Genomic DNA, 18478 nt, shown 5'->3' with positions numbered 1-18478 from the left:
TGGATGTTTTGTATTTACATAATTCACAAATGTCCAAAATGACTTTCCCATCATGAGATAACAAGACCCCCTGACAGAATACGAGTTGCTTACTTGCAGAAATTTCAGTACATATAGTCCTATTCGGGCAGTGTTCCAAATCACATGGAAATAAAGTGTAAAGAGGATGTGGAGTTCCCAATCATGGGGACACTTCTAAGATCACTTATCTGAATACATTTACAACCCCCCTTCAGACCTTCCAGATCAATACAAGAAGGTTGGGGTGGTATAGGTGGGACCAGTGCTCACAGTTACAATGGGGACATGCATGGCCCCATGCTTCACCTTGATGTAGGGTGTTGTTGTATTTCATCTGGAAACAGAACAAACCTTCAGCCCTGTCTGAAACATCTCATCACTATTCCTCTGACCACTATATGTTTCATATAAAGGTAAAGGTATCCCTGCCCGAAAAGGCCAGTTGTGACCGACTCTAGGGTTGTGCGCTCATCTCGCTCAAGAGGCCGGGAGCCGGCGCTGTCCAAAGACACTTCCGGGTCACGTGGCCAGTGTGACGAAGCTGCATCTGGCAAGCCAGCGCCAGTGCCACACACGGAAACGCCGTTTACCTTCCTGCTATAAAGCGGTCCCTATTTATCTACTTGCACTTAGGGGTGCTTTCGAACTGCTAGGTGGGCAGGAGCTGGGACCGAACGATGGGAGCTCACCCCACCATGGGGATTCGAACCGCCGACCTTACGATCAGCAAATCCTAGGCACTGAGGTTTTACCCACAGCGCCACCCGCGTCCACATGTTTCATATAGCTGTCTGCAAATAAATCCCTCAATGGAAGGAACTGTTGGCAGAAGTAAGTTGCCTGCACAATTGTCCTGATCATGCAGATCCTCATATGTTAACTGCTCATGCACTAGGAGTTCTTTCCAGATTAGAATTCCTACAGTCTGTCTGTCTGTCTGTCTGTCTGTCTGTCTGTATCATCTCTCTATCTCTCTATTTCTCTATCTCCATCTATCATCTATCATCTATATCTATATCTTCTATATCATCTATATCTATATCTATATCTATATCATCTATATCTATATCTATGTAAGGTATCTCTACACCACTTATGTACCAAGGATTCCAGTTGGTGTACATAAAAATAATAAAATCCATGCCATGGATAAAATCAATTAAAATAATAATAAAAGAACGAAAGCTTCCTTAAAACGTTAAAATGTGTGCTTTAAAAGAAAAGTCTTAATCAGGTGTTGGAAATTCAACAGGGAGCGGGCCTGTCTGATTTCTGCTGGGAGAGAGTTCCACAGAATTGGGCCCACAATACTGAATGAATAGCTTCTGGTGGATGTAGGTTGTCCCATCTGCATTTAGGAGACCCTAAAATCTCATTGTTTGGGCAGGGATATTAAGGAAGCCCAATGCCAAGTTTTTGAGGGCCTTGTAAATTACTACAAGACTCTTAAAGTTGAACTGGTAACATATAAACAGTCAGTGCAAGCTGTTAGGCACTAGTGTTAGATACTGGCAGTAGTCTGACCGCACCAACAGTCTAGCCACAGCATTATAATCTAAGTTATGCATGAATAAGGGAAATATCTAACTTGAAGATTATGCTATTCTACATTCTTTTTATATCTGGCTTTTGATTTACGTTCACATTAACAATCCAAAACCCTCAAAATAATGCAACTTAAAATTGAACTAAATGAAACCTTTCCCACCTTGAGCAGCTGATTAATAGAGCTTCTTGCAAGAAGATGTTCCACTCTTCATGGAATCTGCAACAATATGCCTCCATTCAGCTTCATATTGAAATGTTCATGAAGGCTGTTTTCCATTCTTTAAATTAATTTCCCTGTTCAGTTTGTGATTAGAAGGCAAGAGCTGTGTAAAAGTTATTCAAAGATGGAACCAGTGAATACAGTTTCAATAAATATGAGACTTCATTAATTTGATCAAAACCTTTACAAGCATGTAGAAGTGGTGTTAGCATATCAGATGTTTGCAGGCTGCAGTCATTAAATCTAGCTGTGCTACAACAGAAGCAGTATCAGTGTCATTGTAACTGTATTCAGATGTTTGGGTGAACATGTGGGGGCTGAAACTAAATAGGGGCTGTAAGAGTACTGACGCCACCATTTTTATCCTCAATATCTCCACAGAGGTGGTTTTAGGGTAACACAACCGGTTCAGCCGCATTGGGTGCCACACCAGAACAATGCTGTAGAACAAATTGTGAGAGGTAGGGGGCACCAAATTGTAGCATCATACAGGGTGCCACTGAAATTTGAGTCCCCAAAGTCTGTCACTGGTCTCCATGCACTCCAAGCTGCCCCATCTTCTGGCCTTCACAAGTTGAGAATTAAGGTCTCTGGTGTGATCCTATGTTCAGCTAAATAGTTACAACCCTCCCTTTGATTGGAAACCTTGAACCATGTGAGAAGGATTCTAACCCCATTCAACAGAACATATAATTCTCCTTCAGATCTCCACACTGAATGTGTGATGGTAAAGAGAAGAAGGTTCAGGATGAACACACTTGGGAAGATTGGGAATGAAACCAAGATGAGTGCCTCTGTACCTCCTACACGGTTTAAGCCCTCACATGTTCACTGGAAGGGCTACAGATTTAGAGACAAACCACACATAATTCCAGAGATCTGAGATCAAATTTGTAGCAACCATGTAGATGAGTGGGAAGGGAGAGATTTGAATCAGGACTTCATCTCAGAAGGAGGGTTCATGCTTTTATACCTGTGCCATTCCTCAGCCATTTCCCAAACTGAAACCATCACCTCCCTTTGAGGTACCATTTGGATACCTAATGTGGCCTCCCCCATCACTAATATTAACTTCACACAAACCCCTACATACAATTGGAGCATCATCAATGCTATGTCTAGTTGTTTCCTCAAAAATGGATGGATATTTTTGTAAAAAATGTTATTAGAATTCTAGTACAATTGTAGTATATATTGTACTATGCATGGCTACTCAGAGGTAAGGTCCACTGCATTGATTTTGTCTCTTTCCACTGTGAGTGTGCATTGGATTGTAGCAGAATGAATGAATTTCCAACTCTCTAAAGATATGTTTCCAGTCAATATTGTCAGTTTTAAGCTAGCTGGACAAATGGTATGACTTGATGTAACTCAGCCCCTTAAAGTTTGGTTGAGATCAACCCCACAGATTACTTGATGGCATTTGTCCAATAGTCGATCCACAGCACCACCTTGGCTCTTTTGTAACCAAGCCTCTGTTCTGAGACTGCAAAATGGAACCAACATGAGATATTGAGTACACAACCCTTTGAAAATTATTGATGTCAGAGTAAATAACACCAACCACAATAACATTTGCAGATTAGAAATGAGACATGATTTCCCAAATCCAACTACATTTTCAACAGTCTAAAACTGGCATGAAATGAAATATCTTTTGATGTAACTTTGGATTGAAATAATAATAATAAAAAACATATGATTGCCTTCTGAAAACTGATGAAAGGATCTGCATTTATTCTACAAAATGATTTCTGGAAAACTCACTTCCAGAAATGCACATTTTGATTCTCACACACCTACACACACCCTGAACTGATATGATGATATGCTTGTTTTCAATATTTGATTGGAGATAGTTTTGCCTACATTCATCATGTGCTAGGTGCAGTTACAGATGGGGCTGTGCCACTTACCTGATCTCCCTTCAGGTGAGTCATGGGACAGAAAGGGAGAGAGCAGAGGCAGTGGTGAGGTTGGCATGGCGCAAATGCACAGACAGAGCCAATCCAGTGCTCTTGCTGATGTATTTAGGCTGCCATGACCTTGGTGCCACCTAACTCCTCCACCCTCCATCCCAGTGACTAGTTCAAAGGGAGGTCAGTCACAAACTCACCTTCCTATCTGCTAATGGTTAGGGATGCAAGGACTCTTTCGCATTAGGCTTTGGTTTCCATTGAAACCCATACAGATCAAAGTAGGGAGGGACCAATTGCCTCCAGAATATTTCTCTTTCCCATTCATGACCGACTCAACCTGCTTTTAATAAACAGGGAGAATCATGGAATGGTTCTGAGTTAAATAACACATTGATTATTTAAAAGCCTTAGAAGGAATTGCAGCTCTCAGAGGATTCATCTATTTACACGTTGATGATGTGTCTCTGTAAGATGCAGGCAAAACTGAAAAGAAACGGTGATCACAAAGAAGGTATTTATAAAAATATATTTCCACAAAGTAGGAAACAATACAGGAGTTGTTGGTTGTTTTTTGTCTTCTAAATACAATACATGGAGTAAATAAAGAAAACAATTGCATCAAAACAAAAATAGAAAAAAAGTAAAAATGAATTGCATGTAATACTTAGTTTTATTATACAATTGCTACTTCTAAATAGTCAGTTTTCATTACAAATTGAGGATGTCAACAGCTACTAAGTGCTGCTTTCTTTGTGAGCAAGATCCCTGTGCATAACCATGAATATTCTAGAAAATAAGAAAAGCTAAAAACATAAGCAGGAAAATTATGTACACACCGGATCGTCTAGTATAGTGGATAACTATAAGGATGTGTGACTTTATGGTGAAATGTGTGGGGTTTTCAATGTCTTTCTTTTGTTTTTTGTAAATATTCACATGAACCAGTTTGCTTCCAGTTGCTTGTGCTTGTACTAAAACGCCAGTTCTTGGTTTATGAAGAAAATATAAAATGGTCCAATGTTAATTTCTTCCAGAAACACCCTCACCCTGCTACCATTCCCTTGCAGCTCCTCCACTGCTAATATCTCATGTGTTTGTTTTTCAAAATGTACATTTCATTTAACATTCATTTTATATAGATATATATATAGAACAAAGAATTCTAACCTTTTATTAATGGATACAATTTTGACATTTCCCTTCTCTTATACTCTTACCAATAATCAATCTTAATAAATAAAAGTAGTAATGGACATCAATAAAATATTTATTTCAAGGATTAAACAAATAAATTTGTTCTTTAGCAATAAAACCAGCTTTTGTATATGAGTCCATCTTCTTTCACATATTTCCCTCCTTTTTCTTATAGAAGACAAAGTAGATGAAATGAGTGATTCTTCTAGAAAACAATCCATTTTGTTTGAAAAGTAGAGAACTTTAGTCTCTTCTCCACTTGAACATTTGCACAATGGTGGATTTTGAATCCTGTCACTGGAATAGATTAAGAACATGTGAATATTTTAAGGCTTGACACAATGTTTGAAGATGATATTCAGTCTGTGGTTTTTGTGGCCAAGAATTACCCTATGTACAACTTACAGTCACTGCACAGTTGAGGCCAAAAGGGACTTTATCAATGCTTTTCTTAAAAATTCAGCATTGCAAAGAAGACCAGATATTGCTTTTAACATTCTTTTTTTTCTGTTTTTGTGGTGAAATCTTTGTTGGCAATGTGGAAGCAAACCATTAGCTTTCAATGGACTATCAGAAGATGCTCTTCATAAGCAAAAATCCATAGAGGTCCATTATGTAGAAAAGCACCTATCTTCTCCATTTCCTTTCCTTTCACGTACTGAAGGTGATCAAAGATCCAAACCTCCATCTTCAGAGTGGTCATGTGAATATAGAATATCCAAAGACTTCTAGACACTCTACGTACTTAACTTCACACTCCACAAGACTCAGACCTCCTAACATATACTTTTGATTTATGTACTTTTTTGGTTCAACATTACAATGTAGTTGATTTTATAAGATGACTGGCACTAAAGTTGCCCCTAAACAAAAAGCCACATTAGTCATAACTAACAGCAGTGGCCCTAGAATATTACATGATCACTTAAGTCAAGAGTGAAAAAAATAAAAGTTTGTAATCCACTGTCAAGTTTCTTTGTCACTTTCGCCCACTGAGTAAAGTTCCCCGAGTCTTTTAAAACGGGGTCCCCATTCGCTGAGGTAGTCAAAATTCTGATCTGAGTCTGATGTTGAAGACTCTAAGGAACTTAGAGAACCAGCTACTGAGCCTCTCCCCTCATACCCATAAATCTGAATCGAGTCATATGGAGGAGCTGTAGGGTCATTATCAGCTTCATGGAGCCTTACATTGATAAATTCATCAACATCAACACCATTAGGAACAGGTGCCAGTCCCTGCCTCGGCATAAATTGAAGATCGGGTTTAATATCCTTGCGGGGCAAAAATCCATTTATTCCATCAGGGTTTTGTAAAGTTGCAATGTCAAATGCTTCCGTATCTTCTTCGCCACCTCCTTCGTCATCGTAACGGATGATGTTTTCCCTCACATCTTCATCGTCTTTGATAATAAGAGGCTCGTTTTTATGTCTCCTCAGTGTCACAAACAGCACCACAATGACTGTAAAGGAAATACCACAAACTGATCAACCTTTGAAAGCAGTTCTTAACGCAAGCAAAATATTTCCTCAGAGGGTGAAAAGGTGCTTATATTTCTATGAGGGCTTGACTGGAAATTTGGTTATTAGAACATGAGGTAAAATGAATTTTGGAGAGAAGGAAATTTGGGATCCCTGAAACTAGGAAATATGAAATTCAAGGAAAGGGCTCATTTTTAAAAAATGTTCTGAGAGGCACTTGCTAGTCTGAGCATCCCTGTTTTGCTCTGACTTTGATAGGACCGAAGTCAGGAAATGCAGTTTGTCAGGAAGTGGTGCCAACATTGAGGACAGCTTTTCACCTGTATTCCCTGACTGAGAGCCTCTCACGTCTTACAACTTTGTGATCAGTGACATAAGCAATAAATTGTTAATATAGTCAAGTGGATGTAGTTCCTAATAAGGCATGATGCTTGATTTGCCAACATTTAGTTCCAGCATCAACCTATGCACCCCAAAGGCAAATTTCCCCTTTAAATGGATCTGACATAGGCTTTTGTGGGATATCCAGCCTCATATAACCCAGAGTCTGAACTCTAATGCATGAAGGGGTTAAAACCATAGAGTAGACTGTCATGTCAGGCTTAGCTAGGTTATTCCTCCTCACCTTGGGAGGAAGAGTTATCAAGCCTGTGTTCTTCCATTCCATCATTGGACCCTACCAGTAAGGAGATCTAAGCTGAATGTTCCAAACTTAGACTACATGGCTTAAGCAGGCCACTCATTGTGAGGGAGCTTTGCTGTCATTGACATCTACTCTCAAGTGTGATGAAAAGAGCATTACTCAGCTACGAAAAGGAGCAGCCCAACTTCAGATGCGTTAATTCAAATTAAGCTTATTCCCAGATACTTGTGTTTGGAGCTAATGCTTTGCTCTGTCAATTTCAGTTTCTTTCAGTTTATCATTTTTCCAACCTTAGGTTCAGTTCTCCACATTTTCACATCAGTTTGCATTTTTTTAAGTCTTTGTGAAAACATTTCCAAGCAAATTTCTTCTCATATACACATTTTTAATGAAATTTCCAGAATATAAACATTTTTGCAAAGTAATTTCCCCAATAGAATGTATTTGTGTATCTTATTTCCACAAATATATGTATTTATATGCAACAATTTACTTTAGTACAGTCGTACCTCGGGTTTCAGACGCTTCAGGTTGCATGATTTCGGGTTGCGCACTGTGCTGAACCCGGAAGTACCAAAATGGGTTACTTCTGGGTTTCGGCCCTTGCGCATGTGCAGAATCGCAACCCGTGCATGTGCAGACGCGGTGCTGCGGGTTGCGGACGCTGTGGGTTGCGAACATGCTTCCCACATGGATCACATTCGCAACCCGAGCATCCACCGTATACACATTCTGGGCCCCATGACTTGGTTGGAGAACTACATTGCAAAATTTGGAGAAGTGTAGATTTTGACAGATGCTTCAGTTTGCATACTGTTTTGGAAAGTGCAAATTCACATTTAAATGCTAACTGAATTGCTACCCCATTCCTACTTTGGATACTACTCAAAAAAAGTTGCTATTAGCCCTGCAACAGTTTTTTCCCCTAGAGAAAATCAGGTGCCAGTTCTCACCTTGAAGTTGTTACAGTAAGTATTCACATTTTTAACCCCCCCCAAAAAAAGAGGTGTCAGTACCGCGTGCCCTTGAGTTTCCTCGGGGGTGTGTGTGTGCGGAAAGCACTGCCCTGCAGCAGTGGGGGGTAGTAGTAATAGTAGTAGTAGCAGTGTTTGTATTAGGCTTTGGTCTCTACCCTTCAGGGGAGCTAACAGTGACTTTAATGAAGACTTGATATTGATGGGGGAAAGCATGAGGAAATGAGTTGAACATTGTCTCCACCAATGCTGCTGCTCCAGTAAAAATTAGATGCGTTCACAAATATTCAAATGTAAACAGAAAATGTGTCAGGTGATCTAATTATCTGTGTTTTGACTGTAATTGTGTTCTAAGCACTTGGGTACTGTACACGTTTACTGCCCATGAAACCTTACACAATGTTCTACTAATCATACAAAATGTAACCCTCCAAAAACGTATAGTAACCTATCCAAACTTTCGAGTCTGGCTAACTAGCTAAGGAAAAACAGAGGAGTCATCTTCTGTTTGGCAGGCCTCAATGGATACCCCATAGACTGTGATAATTTCACTAGGTCACCATTTGTGAAGAGTTGGCCTATGGCAGGAGCAGTCAACATGGCGCACTCCAAATGATGCTAGATGGGAACTCACATCAACCCTAGTCAGTATGGTGAATAGTCAAAGATAATGAGAGTTTTCTCCAAGAACATTTGGAGTGAATCATGTTGACTACCCTTGGCTTCTGGGAATATTTGATGTTACTAAGGGTGTATTCTTTTTCAAATAATGGACCTAAGCCATTGATTTCAATGAATCTACTAGCCACTTACCTCTTTCACTGCCACATCCTTTTCTTCCAGAAAAAAAAAGTCTATATTGTTTAGCAATTTATGAACCAGAAACATGTGAATCTCGCTCATGTTTAAAGCACTGCTCCAATTGTCTACTATGATTGGCAATGACTTTCCAGGGTCTTCAGTACTGGGTCTACTACTAGAGACACAATCAACTGAAAATGGGAGCTTTTGCAAGTAAAGCATATGCTCAACTGCTGAAAGATGCTCCTTTCCCATATGGAAGTCTTTCTGACCAGTAAATGGATACGTACCTAGCAGCAAAATGATGCAGGCTAGAATTGCTATTAAAGCTCCCATGCTGAGGCCAATAGGCAGCACATAAGCTTCAGCATTGCAGGACTGGGCAATACCCTCGTTGCTGCATCCACAGACCTTAATGGTGAGGGTGCTGGTGCTGCTCATTGGCGGATTCCCACTGTCGCTGATTATGATAGGTAGAAAATAGACTTCTTGCTTCTGGCGGCTGAATCCATTATGTTTTGTTAGAATGTTAAGGGTGTTATCTGGAAAAGAAGGGGATAATCTATTTCAGATTAAGGCTGCAGAATGCAAGGCTTTCTTTGATGAGGACCGAGCCAAATCTACTTACCTTATTTTGTGTTCATTTTCATAGTTTTACAAAAATGCTTCTTTGTTTTGCCAGTTTATGGCATGTGACGTGAATAAATTGGTATACCATCAGTGTTGCCTTCATTTTTCTCCTTACCATCATTAGCCTCATTTGGAGCTCTTTGGAAATTGGCAGGGATAGGGAACCTCAAGTCCAAAGGTCAAATGCAGTCTTCCAAGCCCCTCTATCAGGCCCTTGAGGCTCTCTCTAGGCTACACCCCCTCTTCCCAGGCCACAACATTCACTAAGCCGTCTCTGCACACTCAATGAGCAATTTTGTCTAGCTGAAATGGGTCCTTGAAAAGTGGTAGTGTCTCTTGCTTGTGTGGGTGAAGAGAGAGGTTGTTTTCATGCAGAAACCTCTGACTGGGATATATTAAGGACTATCTCCTTCTATGTGATTGTGGCTACCTATTGTTTTTTGTCAACAGAAGCTTTTTTCCACCCCCACTCCTGCCCTGAGGTACATTTGATTGGGTTGCAAGACAGGACTTTTAAAGTTGTGACACTCAGGTTATGAACCCTTAGAGTGTCTGGCTACCTGCTTCTCTTAGGTGAGCTTAATTATGCTTTTATGGCTGTTTTAAAACTGTCTTCTGTTAAGCTTGTTGAATTTATATTGTTTTCATTAAGCACATTTTTGGGAGTTGGGGTTAAGAGCCAAAAAGTGTCTATAAAAGTTGGGAGGTTTCAAGTGAACGTCAGGATAAACATCATGGTAGTAAATGCAGTTTGGACAATGGAACCAATTACTTCTAGAGATTGGCAGGGCAGGTGTTCCCTTACTTGCGGTCTTCAAACAAAAGGTGAACATTTATCTGCTGGGGATACCCTACCTATAGATTTCCTGCATCAAGCAGAGGATTGGGTTGTCATCGCAACCAAATTATGCATTTAAGACACTATTAAAACACATTTAAAGCACAAAGAATCATGAGAATGGTAGTTTAACCCTCAGAGAGCCTTTTGATGCAACAGCTTTCGCTATGGAAATTGGGCAAACATACACTTGACTGCCTAATCATTCCTTCTGTTTTTGCATAGTGAAGCTTGTTACCTTTTTCACAGTTCTTAGGCACAGTTGACATCATTAAAACGATCACCATTTAACTCCCACAATTGCTGAATTTACAGAGGCCTGTCTTCCATTTACTAGGAAAAATATAGGCAGTGCTGCAGAAACTGGAGTGAGGTAAATGTTGGCTTTATTTAATGACACCCACTGTGTGTTAGCAGTAAATCAAATAACTAAGAACTGCACAGGTAATTACTGAATTCAACTCTCCTGCAAGATGTATGAGATTTTTCTATTACATTAGGTAACCCTAGATTACTGGCACCCGGCATCCCACCCAACCTTCTCCTCTTATTAGCAGTTCTGTGTATGCCAGGCAACACTTCAAAAATGTAACAAGGTTTGATTTATTTGCTTACTTAACAAGTCATCAGGGTACTTTACTGCTTTACTCAGAAGGCTATTTTGAATCCTGCTGCCATGGATGTCCTTGGGTTTATGCTGATTTGGATTCATTTGATACATTTCTTCAAATAAAAAGTAGCAGGAAGTTAATCGAAATAATGTTTTGCTAGACCTACAGCAGATCCTGGTTTTCCTAAAGGTTTTCCCCATTTGCTTACTTAACAATTCATCAAAGTTTTAAACTACTTATTCAGAAAAAATATTTTGAATCCTGCTACCATGGATGTGCTTGGATTTATGGTGATTCAGATTCATTTGATACATTTATCCAATAAAAAACAACAGCTAGTTAATAGAAATAATATTCTACCAGACCTAAAAGAGATCCCGGTTTTCCTAAAGAAAGAACAATAATGTTCTGGGCAAAGGTCCAATAAACAGCTACTGTTGTCTAAGTATTCCATTCATTAATCATCCCAACTTCCATTTATTGTCCATTCTCCCATTACTCTCATATTCCAGTTAAACAATAACAATACTGAAAAACAGTTACAGAACTGGAGCATACAGTGTGCTGCTCCTCGCATTGCTTTCAGAACATTTTCTTTTTTCTCTTACCTTCATATTACAAATGTTGCTCACACACCACTTCGATGGGGCAGATTTGCCCCACCCCATAAGAGAGAAATTATTTTAGAAATTACTGCTATGATAAGGCTTCTGCTATGATAAGGCTTCTTCTTCCAACCCATGATTCCCCATGTGACTCACAGTGATAGTAGTTGGGACCAGAAGTAGCAAGTTTAACTAAACACCAAGGGTTTAAAATCATGGGAAACAATCAAAAATTGGGGAAAATCTCAAACCACCTTCTATACACATGCCTTTTTTAAGGTGTCAGAAAAGGTTCCAAAGGTAAACTGACAAAATGAGTAAAAGACGGCAGATTAATAAATGAAAAGTTTGTAGGGAAATGGAGCTTGTTTATCAATTACTGGAATGAAAAAGTGCAAGAATCATTCCATCCACTTAGTGTGGGAGGATCAAACCATAAACAAATTTTTTTTGGGGGGTGTTCCACAGGAATTCTAAAATTTTGAATATTACAATGGTTAAAGATCCAGGCTTAGCCATGATATCATTTTTTTTCAAGGAACAAATAAATAGATTTTCTTTAAGCCATTAACAATCCATTTCTTGATAGCAGCCTGGATGGAAAACACAATCTTATGGAGAAGTGATCATTTGTTAACTATACAAAGTGGTATGATAGGGTTTGGAAGGCTGTGCTTGTAGATGAACTATCACAACATAATCGCAAAGTAATCAGAGGTGACATTACCAGAGAAAAATATTATGATGACTGGATCCCCTTCATTTCTTTCATTAATTCCTCACCAGAAGAAATTAGACCATATTTTCTTTTTGAAGAAGTATGTTTTCCTGAACTTTATACTGATACTCCAGGTGTTTTTTATTTAGATACCATGCCACTGACTCTCTCCAAGGTTTAAGGAAGGTTGTTGTTCACTTTGCAAGTCTGCTATTGTAATCAATCCAATGTGTTTGACATTTATATTCTTTCCAAAGTATGTAATGAGTATGCATGGTTCATCTATATATCCCCCCTAAAACGTTATCTTTAGAATGCTTTGATAATTTTATATCAGTTTGTTTCTTTTAATATTTTTACTCATTTCTTTCTCTTTCTAATTCTTTTTTTACTCCTTTAATAATTTTTTATCTCTTTCTTATCTTTCCTTTTCTCTTTTTGCTTTGTTTTTGCTTTTGTTTTCTTCTGCTTTTTGTGTTTGTTTGTTTTTAATCCTCTACACACAGTTAATGATGGGTTTGCATACAGATGAAGGTGATGGATGGTTGGTGTCAGGGCCAGATTTAGGTTTGATGAGGCCCTCAGCTACTGAAGGTAATAGGGCCCTTTATATGTCCAGCTGTCCTAAGTCAACAACAAATGGTCACTGTTTTATGTGTTGAATATGTGCTATACAGTAATTTATGGCCCTAATAGGTATCTAAAGCCATTTTATTTGTTTTTTATCTTAGATTTTGAAAATGTACATCCAGTTGTTGTTTTTCCTTTAAATTTTTTTTGGGGGGGGCAATAGAGTGGGGCCCTAAGCTATAGTTTGTTTAGCTTATACGTAAATCTGGCACTGGTTGGTGTGAAAGGCTGGGAAGGGAAAATCTCCCAGGGATGGAGAAGAAAGAGAAGCTCCCAGGGGGGAGAGAGGACTGTCAGAGAAGACACTACATTCTTCTTTTTCTCTTTTTCGTTTTTGTTTTGATTAGTTTGTTTTTTATTGTATTGTATTATAAAAGGACTTAATAAAATCTTACTTTAAAAAGTCAAGAAAACAGGGAATGACCACATGGGAAGAAAGATCCAGGCAAAACTGATACATACATGAGAAACAGTTCAGTTTTGTTATGGAATTCAGTTAAGTTACTCATGGGATGACACATTATTCATTTCTTTTCTGTTGACAACAGCTGTATTTTTTTATTGGTACAATAACCTGAAGGGGCTAATGTAAAGTACTCCCTCCACTAACTCACCTAAGTAGTTATGTATGTAAGCTCTGATCCATCTTGTCTCTAAGAGACAGAGTTCTATTCAAATTCACTTAGCATGCAGCCTGGTTTACAGCCTATTTAATTCTGAGAACTATTATTAAATTTCTGAGTATTATTTAGGCCAGTCAACACAAACTCACACAAACTGTTTTTCTCTCTGCAGGGCTTCACCTGGGCCATAGGTCTTATCCCAATCAAGCCCCAGAAGATAAGGGTAGGTGACTGAACCAGTCGATTAAGATTAATTTAGGGATGGGCAAATCTGTGAATTTTGGATTCTTTCTGCTTTTCATTTTTATTATCTTTAGTTCTCCATATCAGTAGGTAATACAGTGGTACCTCTGGTTACGAACTTAATTCGTTCCAGAGGTCCATTGTTAAGCTGAAACTGTTCTTATCTTGAGCTTTTGCTTTTACTAATGGGGCCTCCCACTGCACACGCACCAGAGGTGCACAATTTCCGTTTGCATCCTGGGGCAAAGTTTGCAACCAGGAGCAGCTACTTCCTGGTTAGTGGAACTCGTAACCTGAAGCATTCATCACCAGAAGTGTTCATAACCAGAGGTACCACTGTACGCATAATTAATGAATTGTGTAACTTACTTAATTTTGCCAGAGTGGAAATTCAGTTGAATTATGTTGTTTTGTGCAGAAGACAGACAGTAGTGGAACAGAAACTGGGCTGCATGTGGTGGAATGGAAAATAACCACTTCTCACATTCATACACTAAGTGCTACTTCAGTGTTGCAAGGTGCTATCCATGGAAGTCTTCCTTTTCTGACTTCTGCAATTTGAAACTTTCAAGCAATCCAGCCTTCCTGTTTAGTAATAAAATCACTTTATCTGCTTTACTTTTGTTTCCCAGTAGAGAGCTTTTTTTAAAAAAAAAAAAACAACCAACAACTTAGAAGCTCAGAAAACAGCAGGCAGCTCCTACAGGAGCAGACACCAAGGCTACTGCATGAATTAGCTTGGAAACAGGTGCTTGAGAGGGCGCTGTCTGCTCATCTCCCCAATTAACCTGCTGATCCTTTATTATCATGCTTTTCATGTCATTTACTTAACCATCCCTTGATTCACAAAACATATCACACTTTGCTTTGTGATCTATTCTTATGAGTTCTAAGTTAAGTTGCCATCCGTGCCTTTCATGTGCATATGTATGGATTTAAAACAACATCAACAACATCATTACATCACAAACCAGTGGAGGCTGGTTATTAGGGTGAAGGTGGCACTGCCCCACTAACCACAGTCTGTCCTCAGTTAGCTCCCACCTGTCTGTCTTCTTACAACCAATCCGAGGAGAACTTCTGCCCGCCAGCTTCCTCCTCTACACTGGAGGTTAATTAATTAATTCATGAATTGCCTCTCTAAGCTCTAATTTGGTAATTAAGTATGCCTTAGGCCTCTTAAAACATGCTTTTACTTGTGTGGCTTTTGCTTCCTCCTCAGTGGCTCCCACCACATTCCAGATTTAGCCACTAAAATGTTGTCCCAACATTTACAGATCACAGGGATGACACTTCATGCCCTTGGGAGGTTTTTAAAACGTGTGGCATGCAAGCGGATATAAAAATGAATCATATGAGTGGAATACTTTATGCATACTTGAACTAGCATGAGAGCAGTCTTGGAAACAGCAAGCCCATGTGAGTAAAGGTGTGCAAACAGGGGACCCTAGCAGGTCTGAAAAAAGGCATATTGCTTTCCAGGGCAAAGAGCAAGACGGTGGGCCTACCCATTCCATGTAAAAGAATTCAAGTGTACTGGTGGTTAGAGCTTCAAGACTGGTGATGGGACAGCATCTGCCAGCACACTGGAGACAGTGAAACAGATTTTAGGGGGTGGGGGGCAGAAGACGGCATGTGGCAATAAAAGGAAATGACAGGGAGGTATTTGAGGAAGGACATCCCAGAGTTGTGGCTTTTGTTCTCCAATATCTGCAGCTTGAAGCCATTGATTCACTCTGCCTGATGGTTCTGGGCCTTGGTATCAGACCATAATTGTAATTTAGAACTTTTTAAGTCCACGAATCAGTTTACACTGAAGTGCCCTTTTGTGTGTGTACCTGATATTTCTTCAATTTGCAGTACTGCCTTTAATATTTAGAGATCTGTAGATTTCCCTGCTGTGTAACCTTCTACCTAGCTAGCTACTTTTCTGTCCTTCTCTTTCTTTTCATTTTTTAAAAATGTTCTTAGAAAGATCAAATCATTAATGGCATTAAAGCCTGTACTATAAATTATCTGTGCTGGAATTGTTAATTCTAAACAGAAAGAAAGTTGTTTTTTAACTGGAAACTTTGCAGCTGGAAATCTCAAGGGCTGTGATGAAGTAGATTTCTTTACACATGGGGAAAAGTTAGACAACATGAAATAGTTATATCTGGGGGGAGCCTTAGCTTAGGAACTAAGTTATTCTACCACCTAATGAGCTAATGGCTGAAATGAGATTTGAACAGGGGGCTCCTGGATCACAGGCCACAGTGTATGATTTCAATTTTATCGATGGGAAAAAAACTGCAGAACATCCATACAAACAAATGTGAGATCAGATTATTTTGATTCATGTGTGTCAAACTACATTGAGTGGAGAATCAACGATATCTAAGGAACAACAGTACTGCAGTCCATAATGTTCGTTAATGAAGAGGCATCAACCCAATCAGTGCTATTTTTCTAGAAAAAGAGGTGCTGGAACCCACTCAATTCTCCTTCCTTGGAGAATTTTAAGCAGAGGTTGGATGACCATCTATCATGGATGCATTACTTAGGATTCCTCCATTGCAGGGGGTTGGACTAGATGACCCTTGGATCCTTTCCAATTCCACAATTCTATGATTGTATGGCAACACTGACCAGCAGTTATTGCCTGTATCATGGAATGAGCAGGTACATAGATCACCTGGTTAGGTTACTGTCTTCTACCCAATGGTGAGGTGTACTATATTCCCATTATTTTATTTATTTCACAAAATTAATATACCTTGTGATTATAGAGAAAACCTTAAAGTAGTTAGAAATTATTTTGGCAAATACAAAATCTGCATAGATAAATTAGAATTAGGGTTAATTAGCATCCCCTGTTGTCTCTGGGGATGCCAGAAACAACATATACGCATGGTGAACAGGTCAGCACTCCCTCCTCTGCATGCATTGTATTGGATTGGGGAAGAAGATTAATCAAATCTGATTCAATGTTAATATTGCCTGAATTGTATCTGCACCTCACAAATAACTTATTACACAAGTCTCACTCTATAACTGTGTCCACTTTTTACGTTTGTCCACTTCAATGCATTACTAAGGCAAAGAACCTATGGTGTGCCTCAGTGATGTACTGCTTTTTTGAACAACAGAAGCTGAAACAAAAAGTTAGGCACCCAAACAAATGAGAGAGAAGTACATGTTTTGCAGAGTACTTTAGGTTCAACAAAGCAAAGTCACGCAGATCATGCACGATATTCTTTTTACGAGAAAGATTTTTACATAAGCCTAACAATAAAGACAAAAATGTTCTGTTCAGCCAGAAGGCTTATTAAAATAATCGGTAAATAAATTATGCAGCTTTATGATATTTTGAGGCTGATTTACGATAACCAAGCTGTATGTGTGCAGACACATTCATGGATAATTCAAAGTGATCTGCTTTCCGTGAACATCAAAAATTTGCAGTGTGTGTTCTGGAAACCAAATGAATGGCTGCTATCAAATTTCATATTAGATATCTGTAAGTTGTTGTTGTTGTTTTTAATAAAAGGTCTAAAACTGAAGCTCACCAATCATCCTACACCTCTTACATCATAATATGCCACATGTCAAACCAACATGACTGTGCAACGTAGATTTAGTGAGCTATGATGTGACAGTCAATGCCTCTTTCTGGGAGATTGTTTTATTGGACCTAAATGTCAAATGGTGACAGTTAGTTGCTAAAGAGAATCCAAAGGCTGCCCCCACACCCATACCCAGTTTACCTGTCATAGGGGAAGTAACAGTTTTAAGCACATAAACTAAACCTATTTATTTCCAGGAAATTGTGATACCCCATTACCTCCAGTAAGGGTTCTGAATAGTGAGCACTTATAAGAAATGTTATTCTGCAAGTGTCAGAAGGACCTATTGGACAATGCCTGTGTAATCAGAAGTGACTAACAACAAAACATCTTCCCTATGTCTCTGCCACTATATATATATATATATATATATAGAGAGAGAGAGAGAGAGAGAGAGAGGGAGAGGGAGAGAGAGAGTCTGCTTTTCTTTGGAGGTTGAGTATCTTGGATCTGGGCCACTCAGGCATTCACAATGTTCTTTTAAAACAAATTAAAAACAGGGTACAATGTAAGAAAGGTCATACACTGATACCTGAAGCAATGTTTCCCCTCTCAAAGTATTCAGAGCACAGAAAGGTAAGCTACCCTCCCCCTTGTGGTAAACTGGCAACTTACCAAAAAGGTGAATGGAGGCAAAATCCAAGCAAAATAAGTTTCTTTGAGAACCGTTAGAGTTCTCAAAGAACTGTAGAGTCTGAAAGGTCTCCAAAAGCCAACTAGTTCAGCCCCCTACAATCCAGGAATAACAGCTCAAGATTCCCTGAGAGATCTGGTTAAAAACGTCTAATGAAGGCAAGTCCACCACCTTTCGAGGTAGTCCATTCCACCTCTGAGCAGCTCTTACCGTTAGAAAGATCTTCCTAATTTTTAGTAGGAATCTCCTTTCTTGAGATTCCTTTCCTTAAGCTTCAGTTATGAATAACAATAAGCAATTCCTGTTGCAATCCTATGATCACTGAGAGGGCATCCTAGAGGAATTAGGCATCTTCTTCTCAGTTCTGGAGAAAAGGGCCACAGACAGATAAGGTCTGCCCTGGCAGCTTCCTTGTAGTTGCCATGAAACACTCCATAACATCCCCATCAGTTGGTGGTGGGGAGGGGGAGAGTGTTGAAGTGATTAAGGGAGGCTCTGAATCTGCAAGATTCAAAGACTTTCTGTTTCCCTAATATGTCCCC

At 39.2% G+C, this 18478-nt stretch overlaps 1 protein-coding gene across 5 annotated transcripts in view; it reads right to left on the bottom strand.

The window, feature by feature from the left end:
• Nucleotides 1-4219: 4219 nt before the first annotated feature.
• The window catches only part of CDH8 (cadherin 8), a 228030-nt gene continuing 213771 nt past the window's right edge, over nucleotides 4220-18478 (bottom strand). For 4 of the 5 annotated variants that reach the window (XM_083752335.1, XM_083752336.1, XM_083752334.1 and 1 more), the window contains 2 exons: nucleotides 9090-9341; nucleotides 4220-6362 (listed from right to left, as the gene is read on the bottom strand). In XM_083752335.1, the coding sequence (XP_083608461.1) occupies nucleotides 5869-6362; nucleotides 9090-9341 (746 nt within the window). In that variant the 3' untranslated portion in view covers nucleotides 4220-5868. Of the gene's footprint in view, nucleotides 6363-9089; nucleotides 9342-18478 lie in introns of those variants that run through there. The other variant, XM_083752338.1, reaches the window with a different exon arrangement.

Source organism: Podarcis gaigeae (genome assembly GCF_964106915.1).
Source record: "Podarcis gaigeae genome assembly, chromosome: 8".
NCBI lineage: Eukaryota > Metazoa > Chordata > Lepidosauria > Squamata > Lacertidae > Podarcis > Podarcis gaigeae.
This window is presented reverse-complemented; position numbering and strand designations above follow the sequence as displayed.